The sequence below is a fragment of the Physella acuta genome, unplaced genomic scaffold (assembly GCF_028476545.2).
Source record: "Physella acuta isolate Inbredline_101_S28 unplaced genomic scaffold, ASM2847654v3 ptg000482l, whole genome shotgun sequence".
Taxonomy (NCBI): Eukaryota; Metazoa; Mollusca; class Gastropoda; family Physidae; genus Physella; species Physella acuta.
In genome coordinates, this window is record NW_026732001.1 from 499,700 (window position 1) to 511,854 (window position 12,155).

At 36.2% G+C, this 12,155-nt stretch overlaps 1 protein-coding gene across 1 annotated transcript; it reads right to left on the minus strand.

Moving 5' to 3' along the window:
- Window positions 1-6,190: 6,190 nt before the first annotated feature.
- On the minus strand, window positions 6,191-6,639 carry LOC131944130 (large ribosomal subunit protein eL32-like). The gene has a single exon (XM_059304643.1). The coding sequence runs from the start codon at window positions 6,608-6,610 to the stop codon at window positions 6,206-6,208; it is 405 nt and encodes a 134-aa protein (XP_059160626.1). The 5' UTR covers window positions 6,611-6,639; the 3' UTR covers window positions 6,191-6,205.
- Window positions 6,640-12,155: the final 5,516 nt, after the last annotated feature.

The window sequence follows — 12,155 nt, forward strand, 5'->3', positions numbered from 1 at the left end:
CTATTCGGGATCCAAAATTGTATGTTTTAAACCAAAGAATTACAGATGATAATGTTGAAGACCCTTCTTCATTTGCAATTGTATACTGTCCCTTTTACACGGGATCCAAAATGTTATATAATTGATTCAATTGACCGGATATCATTGAAACTAATTTGTTGAAAAAATTAACAAACTGTTCTTTACTTAAAGCTTTATAATAGTAAAGATATTAACAGACTGAGATCGGCCATAGTAAAGACATTAACAGACTGAGACCGGCCATAGTAAAGACATTAACAGACTGAGATCGGCCATAGTTAAGACATTAACAGAATGAGATCGGCCATAGTAAAGACATTAACAGACTGAGATCGGCCTCTGAGATCGGCAAAAGTAAAGACAATAACAGACTGAGATCGACCATAGTAAAGACATTAACAGACTAAGATCGGCCATAGTTAAGACATTAACAGACTGAGATCGGCCATAGTAAAGAAATTAACAGACTGAGATCGGCCTCTGAGATCGGCCATAGAAAAGACATTAACAGATTAAGATCGGCCATAGTAAAGACATTAACTGACTGAGGTCGGCTATAGTAAAGACATTAGCAGACTGAGATCGGCCATAGTAAAGACATTAACAGACTGAGATCGGCCATAGTAAAGACATTAACAGACTGAGATCGGCTATAGTAAAGATATTAACAGACTGAGATCGGTCATAGTAAAAACATTAACAGACTGAGATCGGCCATAGTTAAGACATTAACAGACTGAGATCGGCCATAGTAAAGACATTAACAGACTGAGATCGGCCTCTGAGATCGGCAAAAGTAAAGACATTAACAGACTGTGATCGGCCTCTGAGATCGGCCATAGAAAAGACATTAACATACTAAGATCGGCCATAGTAAAGACATTATCTGACTGAGGTCGGCTATAGTAAAGACATTAACAGACTGAGATGGGCCATAGTAAAGACATTGACAGACTGAGATCGGCCATAGTAAAGACATTAACAGACTGAGATCGGCCTCTGAGATCGGCCATAGTAAAGACATGAACAGACTGAGATCGGCTATAGTAAAGATATTAACAGACTGAGATCGGTCATAGTAAAAACATTAACAGACTGAGATCGGCCATAGTTAAGACATTAACAGACTGAGATCGGCCATAGTAAAGACATTAACAGACTGAGATCGGCCTCTGAGATCGGCAAAAGTAAAGACATTAACAGACTGAGATCGGCCTCTGAGATCGGCCATAGAAAAGACATTAACATACTAAGATCGGCCATAGTAAAGACATTATCTGACTGAGGTCGGCTATAGTAAAGACATTAACAGACTGAGATGGGCCATAGTAAAGACATTGACAGACTGAGATCGGCCATAGTAAAGACATTAACAGACTAAGATCGGCCATAGTAAAGACATTATCTGACTGAGGTCGGCTATAGTAAAGACATTAACAGACTGAGATGGGCCATAGTAAAGACATTAACAGACTGAGATCGGCCATAGTAAAGACATTAACAGACTGTGATCGGCCATAGTAAAGACATTAACAGACTGAGATCGGACATAGTAAAGACATTAACAGACTGAGATCGGCCATAGTAAAGACATTAACAGACTGAGATCGGCCATAGTAAAGACATTAACAGACTGAGACGGGCCATAGTAAAGACATTAACAGACTGATATCGGCCTCTGATATCGGCCATAGTAAAGACATTAACATACTAAGATCGGCCATAGTAAAGACATTATCTGACTGAGGTCGGCTATAGTAAAGACATTAACAGACTGAGATGGGCCATAGTAAAGACATTGACAGACTGAGATCGGCCATAGAAAAGATATTAACAGACTAAGATCGGCCATAGTAAAGACATTATCTGACTGAGGTCGGCTATAGTAAAGACATTAACAGACTGAGATGGGCCATAGTAAAGACATTAACAGACTGAGATCGGCCATAGTAAAGACATTAACAGACTGTGATCGGCCATAGTAAAGACATTAACAGACTGAGATCGGACATGGTAAAGACATTAACAGACTGAGATCGGCCATAGTAAAGACATTAACAGACTGAGATCGGCCATAGTAAAGACATTAACAGACTGAGACGGGCCATAGTAAAGACATTAACAGACTGATATCGGCCTCTGATATCGGCCATAGTAAAGACATTAAAAGACTGAGATCGGCCATAGTAAAGACATTAACAGACTGAGATCGGCCACAGTAAAGACATTAACAGACTGAGATCGGCCATAGTAAAGATATTAACAGACTGAGATGGGCCATAGTAAAGACATTAACAGACTGAGATCAGCCATAGTAAAGACATTAACAGACTGAGATCGGCCATAGTAAAGACATTAACAGACTGAGATCGGCCATAGTAAAGTCATTAACAGACTGAGACGGGCCATAGTAAAGACATTAACAGACTGAGATCGGCCATAGTAAAGACCTTAACAGACTGAGATCGGCCATAGTAAAGACATTAACAAACTGAGATCGGCCATAGTAAAGACATTAACAGACTGAGATCGGCCATAGTAAAGACATTAACAGACTGAGATGGACAATACTAAAGACATTAAATAACTGCGATGGGCCATAGTAAAACATTAAAAAACTGAGATCGGCCATTGTAAAGGCTAGTTTCTTTCACAAATCACTCAGGGCTCAGCACCCCCCTCACCCCTCACCCCGAAGAAAGTCTACTGCCCCTGTTCGGTAAATATCCGCACCCCGGAAAATGTCTGCCACCGAAAATACCAAGTCTACCCCCCCCCCCCCCCCCGGACAAAAATGTCTGGAAGAAGCGCTAGTAAAGACATTAAGAGACTGGGGTTGATCTGGGGGTAAAGGACAGAAGGGTTACTGTGAAGTTGAACATTACTTTGCGAATAATTTGTTCGGGAGAGGCGGTGAACGTGGAAATGTGGAACACGGGTAATGTTGCAGAACCAACATCATTTGCCTTAATTTACTGTCCGTTTAATTCAGTGATCCAAAATTACAGATTTTTTGGCGTCATAGTAAAAGAAATTTAAAATAATGTGATTGTACCTAACAGACTATTCTTTACTTGAAGCCAATGTGTTTAATTTATAAATTACTTCAATTATTTCTGTAGGTTATCAACATAAAGTAATTTATTACAACTTGTCAAAAAACACAACAAAAATGCTTTTTTTGTCTGATAATATAGTTCTTGAATAACGTTATCAATAAATCCGTCAATGTTTTTTTTTAAATGTAGTTATTTTAATAATTATTGTCTCCCTTGTTATATTTTAAATTTACATATGGGAGGTAACTTATAGCCATAATTAAGGCGCGGTTAAATCATCTGGATTTGTACCAAATTTACCTTATATTTTATGATTTTAACAGTTCATTTATTTTCCACATGGTATTATTGTTTGTTTATTTACACTGTACTACATGCTATTGGTAAAGACGATTCAAAATTGAATTGTGACGGTGATAATCGATAGGGTGAACACTAAAGTTGATGATTGAGCTGTACAGTAAGATCTGCTTTGTGCAGATCGTTGTGCAATCGTTTTCACAACGATTAACGTAAGTGTGTGTGTGTGTGTGTTTATGACTATGTGAATATGTTTCATTGTGTGCGTATGTGTGTGTGTGTGTGCGTGTGACTGTGTTTCTAGTCCATTTTGGCGATGAAGATGATGCTTGTGGTAGTCCCAGCTGTATTGTGTTGAAGTTATCAAAGTGGAATAGTGGTAGATATGTTGGCCGCAATGTTCCATCTAAGGGTACAAAAACTGATGTTTAATGTGTATTTTGTGTGCGCGGTGTTTTAAAAGACTTACACAAGGATGTACGTAATTTACTAAATGACTGTACTTAATTTAATAACTTCTAGCACAGATATAGACAACGGGTTTTACTACTATTATTTTATATTCAACTTTCATGCTTTTGGTTTTTATTTATCATTATGTTTTCTACTTTGCAACCGTTATAAAGTAACCTTGTTCATAAAAATGAATTCAAGTGACAAATATAATAACAATGTACTTGTAGGTACTCCCCCCCCCTCCCCCTCCCCCCCCCCCCCCCACACACACACACCTACACACTTAAACGATCACTGCCCAAGAATAATAATCTTTTAGCAGATTAACCAACAAATTGAAAAATGAAACAAAATTTTAATTTATAAAATATCAGAAAAAAACTTATTACTTTAATACATTCACTGCTTTAGAATAATCACGTCGGGAATTATTATTAATAAATACAACAAATAGGTTGGGTTCAAAATTATCTAAAAAGGTTTTAAAAAGCAATTTAAATAGAAGTATCACCTTGGGTATAGCCTACTTTCTCTTGTTGTTTTGTAGTTAAACTTTTGGCACATCTGGCGTTATTGTTAATAACACTCGTGAACTCATGTTTTTACTCACACAGCGTCATGTGCCTGAACTCACTCATTAACATGCCTACATTTTATAATCGGAGAGGAAACTGAACCATACTTGACTAGAAAAAAAGGATGATTTAAAAGCATCTGAAAACACCCGCACGCTCGCACACATTTACACAAGCACACACGCACGCACTAACTCACACACTCGCGCGCGCACAGCGTACAGAACGTCTGAAACCGCCCGTTAAAGTATAAAAATTGACCCTCATATACAACCTAGGCATTCTGTGGAATGCCCAACAGCCCCACCTTTCACCGATATTTCGACCAAATTTAAGAGAAAATATCAATTTAACATTTGCTAGCTCGCAGTAAAAATGTAACTGGTATAAAATCTAAAAACAAATTCATAAAGATCGTTTTGATATGTACTAATGCACTATAAAAGAGAAAATTAAATTATACACTTCTACTATTTAAAGAATAGCGTGGGTCACTTTAGTATCTATTGGGTATCTTTTCAAATAATTAGGAAGAGACTATGCTATGACAGGGGTCGGCAACCTGCGGCTCGCGAGCCGCATGCGGCTCTTTTGATATCAAGATGCGGCTCTCCAGCTCCTTGAACAAATACTAATAACCTTAATAAAAAAAAAAAAATATTTGAATAAAACAAATGTTAGTGGCTCTTTAAAAACAGGGAAATTTTGAAAATTGTAACTTTTGGCTCTTCAGCTTCAAAAGGTTGCCGACCCCTGTGCTATGTTATTCCCTTTATATAAGGGATCCAAAATTTTAAATCGAGATGTAACTAGGACACACTGATATATAAAGAAATTTGACTAGAATTATTAAATTATTCTTTGCGTAAAGTTAATGTGTTTAAATTTAAACTACTTCAATATTTTAATTTTCTTTAATTTATTTTTTTTTATTTGATTACAAATTAAAATTAAATTACAAGAAATACCTATATTCTGATATTATTGATCTTAAGTTTCGTTATTTACAATTGCTTTCATGTTGCTTTTTAGTTATGGCTATTTAGATAAACATTACCTCCCCTTTAATGTTTTCAAGTACATTATTTTAGTTTTAATTATTATTTTAAGCTTCTTCTTATTAAAATTTGTTATTAGATTGAAAATATTAATAAAGTAAATAACAATACGTAAAGTTTGATATTAGAGATCATAAGTTGTGATATCTATAATTGCGCAAGAACACGCGCGCACAATTATACACACGCATATACACATACACGCAAGCACACACTTATGCACACACGCACCTTGTATAGAATGTCTAAAACGGTCCGTAAAAGTGAAACCGGAAGCGAGGAGAATAAACTTCTTCCCTACCCTTCACTAAATAATTCTCAATATTAAACTTACACTATCAATTCAACCGCCTAACAAGACTTAAATTGCAGACAAATTAGAAAATATCAATTTAACCTTGGATTATTGGTACCTAACAGAAAATAGTAATTGGTATCAAAACGAAACGAAACAAAGTATCAGAAAAACTACAATTCGATAAGTACCCACATTTACTTGTGGTTTGTTTGCTGTGATGTCGATGAATGTAATTATACTGTAGGTTTGATCTGTGGCAAACGACAGAAGGATTATAGCCAAGGCATCACTTAAGGGGTAATTTTGTTGAGGAGGCAGTGTAAGAGGAGAATAGGTACAGGGATGATTTTGCAGAGCCTACTTCATGTGCATTTTTTTTTTTTTTTTTTTTTTTTTTTTTTTATATTTTTTGTTTATTAATTTAACCAAGCTGCCAGTTTATTCATCCTCCTTAGAGCGAAGACGGGCATTTGCATTTGTCACTTTAATAGCCAGTTGCTGGGCACGTTCAACAATATCTTTACGCTTCTTACTTGAGACATTGTGTGCAATTTCAGCAGAGAAAGTACGGTTTTGCACCAACAATACTTCCAGCTCCCTAACATTATGAACCAAAAACTTTTTGAAGCCATCAGGACAGAGGTGCTTGCATTTCTTCCAGGTACCATAACCAATGTTTGGCATTTTATATTGACCCTTGAACCTCCTCCTTACTCTGTTGTCAATACCCTTGGGTTTACGCCAGTTTGCCTTGACTTTGCCATATCTGTCAGATTGATGTCTAATAAATTTCTTATTCCTTTTCTTTACAATCTGAGTTTTGATGAGAGGTCTGATCGCCATTTTTGGTGACCTGTTTCAATAATCTAAACAAGAAATTTATTTACTATCCCTTTTAATCAGGGATCCAAAATTTTAATAGAAACAAAAAAAGGACGACTTAGAGAGAAAGTAAAGTAATTGAATTGACAAGACTATTCTTTACGTAAAGCGAATGTGTTTAATTTTTAATTACTTCAATATTTTAAACTACTGCGTATCAAAATAAAGTATTTGATTAAAATTTATAATAAAGAAACAATTATACGTTTAATACGACAATAAAGTTCTTAAGTTGCGTTATCAATAGGTGCGTTATTTTTTTTTTTTTTAATTCTAACCATTTAGTTTAACATTGCCTCCCTTTTTATTTTTAATTACCAAAAGGAGGTAACTTATTGCCCTGAAAAACGCGAAAAAAAACCAAATTTACTTTTCCTTAATCAGTTACAAGGCAATTGTCCCTTATATTTTCTTCTTTTAACATTCATTATTTTCACATCAGCGGATGAGATAATAGTTGGTTTATTAACATTTATTAACATTTTACTTCATGCTATTGTTAAAGACGATTCTATATTGTGGTCTTGGATTTCTAAACTAAATGTGTTCATCGTAGGATAGATGGATCATGAGAGATCTCGGTTATCTATTTTGAAAAGTCTTTATCATCACATCCGCACAACCGCACGCGCAGGAGTGCACGCATTTTCACGCTCGTATACACACGCACACACTCACGTACACACGCATGTCGTTGAGAATGTCTGAAACTACACGTAGAAATAAAACCGGAAACGAGGAGATTAAACTCCCTATCCTCTACCTCTTCGAAAAATTCTCAATAAGAAACACTTAGTATTACTTCAATGCCGTAGAAAGACTTAAGTTGAAGGAAAATTAGAAAATATCAATACAAAATAGTAACTGGAATCAAATCGAAGCGAAACAAAGTAGCAGAAAATCTACAGATATTGAAGTACCGCTTTTACTTGTGTTTTGTTTGCTGTGATATTAATGAATTTAATTGTACTGGAGGTTTGATCTGGGGATAAATGACAAACAATTGTGACATTACTTCAGGAGTACAATTTTTTTTGGGGGGGGGGGGGTACGTTAACGAGAAGAGTGGGAAACAGGTGCAGTGTTGTAAAGAACCGACTTCTTTTGTATTTATTTACTGTCCCTTTCTATCAGGGATCAAAAAATTTACATTGTTGACAAATTTCAGTACAAAGCTGTATTAAAGTAATTTCATTAAAATGACCAGACTATTCTTTACTTAAAGCTAATGTGTTAAATTTTAAACTACTTCAGTATTTTAAGCCACTGCTCATAAATAATAGTATTTGGTCACAGCAGGTAATAAAGTAAACAACAATACTTTTAGTCTGAAAATATAGATCTTAAGATTGCTTTATCTGTAATTGCGTGAATGTTTTTATTTTTTTTTATTTTTGCAATTTAGTTAAACATTGTCTTCCCTGTTATACCAAATGGAAGGTTGCTTATTACCATGATACATTCGAGACTAAATCATCTACATTTGTACCCAATTTGTCTTATGCAAAATCACATAAAAGTCAAGCGTTTACAAGTCTCTCAAAATTTCCGCTTTTAATAGTTATTTTCCACATAAGCGGATGGGATTATCGTTTGTTTATTTACAATGTAATGCATGTTATATACGATTCAATTTTGAGTTGTGACGGTGATAATCGATAGGGTGAACTCTAAACTTGATGATTGAGCTGTCCGATCAGATCTGCTTTACACTGAGAGAGACAGTCTGTTTTCACAACGATTAACGTATGTGTTTGTAAGTGTGTGTATGTGTGTGTATGTGTGTGTATGTGTGTGTATGTATGTGTATGTGTGTGTATGTATCTGTATGTGTGTGTATGTGTGTGTATGTGTGTGTATGTGTGTGTATGTGTGTGAATGTGTGTGTATGTGTGTGTATGTGTGTGCATGTGTGTGTATGTGTGTGTATGTGTGTGTATGTGTATGTATGTGTGTGTATGTGTGTGTATGTATGTGTGTGATGACGCAATATTGCGTCGATAGGTCAACCGGATAGAGGATAGCAGAAGCAGGCCATAGTTAGTTGGTAGAGAGACCAATGAAAATACGGGAGCTGACCTGTCACGTGGAACGGTCAGCTGACCACTAAAGCGTGGGGTCTGCAGCTAGGCCGTCAGTAGGGAGATTAGCGCAGAAGGTGTTAGATAGCGGATAGAGAAGGTCGAGATATGTGTGTATGTGTGTGTATGTGTGCGTATGTGTGTGATTGTATGTGCGTAATTGTGAGGTTTGTGTGCATATGTGTTCATGTTTGGGTGTGTGTGAATAGGTGCGCTTGTGGGACTATGTGTGCTAATGTGTGCATTTGTTTGTGATTTTTGTGCGTGTGAATGTGACTTTGTGTTTGTGTTTGTATGCGTTTTCATTTTTGGCGATGTAGATTATTCTTGTGGTAGTCACAACTGTATTGTGTTAAATTACTTAAAATGGAAAGGTGGTAGATATATGGACCTCAGCGTCCCTTCTAAGATTTAAAAAAAACTGGCGTGCAACGTGTATTGTGTGTGCGCTGTGTTTTAAAAGACTTACACAAGGATGTATGTATTTTACAAAATGACTGTACTTAATTTAATAACTTTTAGCAAGGTATAGAAAAAGCGAAGAATCACTGCTATTTTTATATTTAATCGTTCATTCTTTTTCCTTTATATTTATTATTATAACAACATTTATAAAGTAAAGTTGTTCATAAAAATAAATTCTAGGGACGAATATGACAACAATCTACTTGTCGGTAACCCGCCCCGCCCCCACCCCAACCACACACGCACACTGATATGTCCACTACCTTAGAATAATCATTTACCAGGAGATCAAGTCAACAGACAAATTTAAAAAAAATGAATGAAAATTTTAATATATAATAATTGAGAAAACTTATTACTGTAACATGTTATTTTTCAGTAACTGCTACTAAATACAATAAACAGGCTCGGTTAAAATTAACTAAAAAATATTTTACAAAGCTTTTTAAACAGAAGTATCAACTTGTGTTTAATATTTATGCATCAAACACACTCGTGAACTCATATTTCTACTCACACTGCCTCCTGTACCTGAACTGTAACCCAAAATATTCCTGAACTATGCCTAGATTTAAAAAAAAAAAAAAAAAAAAAAAAAAACTTAGAAGGAAATGAACAATATTTGACTTGTAATAAAAGATGATTTTAAACCATCCTTAATACACACTCACATACACAGGTACAACCTCACACGCGTGAATCATAAAGAATGACTCAAATGGCCCGACAAATAATTTAAAAAATCGACACCCATGTATTATTGTAATATTAAACCTAAACTATTTTTCTACGCCCTAAAATATTAAATTTGCAGACAAATAGAAAGTATCAGTTAATGCTAGCTCACAAGGGGTCGGAAGGGTCGAGTCGGTAGAGCCTATGGTTTAAGCAGAGAAGTCTCAAGTTCGAAAAGCTGCCTTGTAGTTTGTTCTTGGTCGGACAAAGGCTATGGAAGCAAATCCAAAAAGAAAAGCAGGCTGAAGTTGGAGTCAAAGTTATATATGGCGCCCAACAAAATTGACACACAATGCTTAAATAAATCAAAGGGAATCTTTTCTAAGAAGAAAATAAATTAATAATGCAGACGAAGAAGAAGCTAGTTCACCCAAAACAGTAACTGGTATCAAATCTATACGAAACAAAGTAGCAGAAAAACTACGGGTAGTGAATTACCTGGTTTTAGTTGGGTTTGGTTTGCTGTAACCAGTGGCGTAGCCAGGATCGTCTCAAGGGGGGGGTTCCAATTTTTACCCGGGGACAAACTTTCGATTTGCACCCCCCCCCCCTCAAACTTTCGATTTGCACCCCCCCCTCAAACTTTCGATTTGCACCCCCCCTCAAACTTTCGATTTGCACCCCCCCCCTCAAACTTTCGATTTGCACCCCCCCCTCAAACTTTCGATTTGCACCCCCCCCTCAAACTTTCGATTTGCACCCCCCCTCATACTTTTTATATATACCGAGGGGTCTATGGGGGGGGTTATGACCCCCCCCTAACCCCCCCTGCCTACGCCGCTGGCTGTAACGTTGATGAATATAATTATACTGGGGGTTTGATCGGGGGGGGGGGGGTAAACGACAGAATGGTTACTGCCAAGTTAGACATTACTTTGGGAGTAAAATTGTTGGGGAGGCATTTAGGACAAGAATGCGAAGCAGGTGTAATGTTGTAGAGAACCGACTTCGTTAACATTTGTTTATTGTCCCTTTTAATCAGGGATCCAAAATTTAATTTAGTAGATGTTAGAAATTGTTACTGAAATTTAGAGTAATTTGATTAAGATGTTCAGGCTACTCCTTATGTAAAGCTAATGTGTTTATTTTTAAGCTACTTCAGTATTTTAAACATTTTCTTAACAAAAAATTGTATTTTTGTACAACTGATAATAAAATAAATAGCAGTTGATTTAATCAAGAAATATAGATCTTATGTTGCGCTATCAGTAATTGCATTAATAATTTTCTTAAATTGTAACCATTTAGTTAAACACTGTCTCCCTTGTTATACATTTAAACATCATATGGGAGGTAACTTACGCATAACGTATGTGTGTGTAATTGTATGTGAATGTGTGCATATGTGTGACCGTGTGGGTGCGTGTGATTTTGTGAGTGTGTGTATGACTGTGTGTGTCATTGTGTGCGCGTGTGGGATTGTGTACGTATATGTGTGTGACTGTATGTTTTGTGACTGTGTTAGTGTTCATTTACACGGTAAAGATCGTTATTGTGGTAGTCCCAGCTGTATTGTGTTGGAGTTATCAAAGTGAAATGGTGGTAGATATGTGGGCTCAGCGTTCCCTTTAAGGGTATAAAGCCGGTGTGCAACGTGTATTTTGTGTGTGTGGTGTTTCAAAAGACAAACACAAGAATGAGTGTATTTTACAAAATAACTGTACTTACTTTTATAAGTTCTAGCTGGGTATAGAGTATAGACAAAACGCTGAATTACTGTTATTTAATATTTAATCTTACATGCTTTTTGCTTTTTATTTATCATTAAATTTTCTTCTTTACAACCTTTATATAAACTTGTTTTGTATTAAAAAAATTCAATGACAAATACAATTACAAAGTACCTCTATGTACACCCCCTTCCACCCCCCCCCTCCCCAACACACATACACACAAGAACACAAGCACACACTTATACGTCCGCTGCTTTAGAATGGCCATTTTGCCCACACACAAACTGAAAAAAAATTGAACGTATTACTTTACATTCTATACTCACGCACACACGCACACACGCACTTCCTATAAGATGTCTGAAACGGTCCGTAAAAAGAAACCGGAAGCGAGAATAAACTTATCACCCCCTCCCTCCCCGAATAATTCTCAATTTTAAACTTACACTATTATTTCAATGCACTAAAAAAACAACTAATGGTGCACAGAGGCTTAGCAAAGGGGAGGAATCGTAGGGCGGGGATGGAACTGCCGACTCTATTATATTCAAA

Bases quoted from the DNA above. Each gene is read 5' to 3' on its own strand.
- LOC131944130 (XM_059304643.1), bottom strand. From the start codon at position 6,610: ATGGCGATCAGACCTCTCATCAAAACTCAGATTGTAAAGAAAAGGAAT.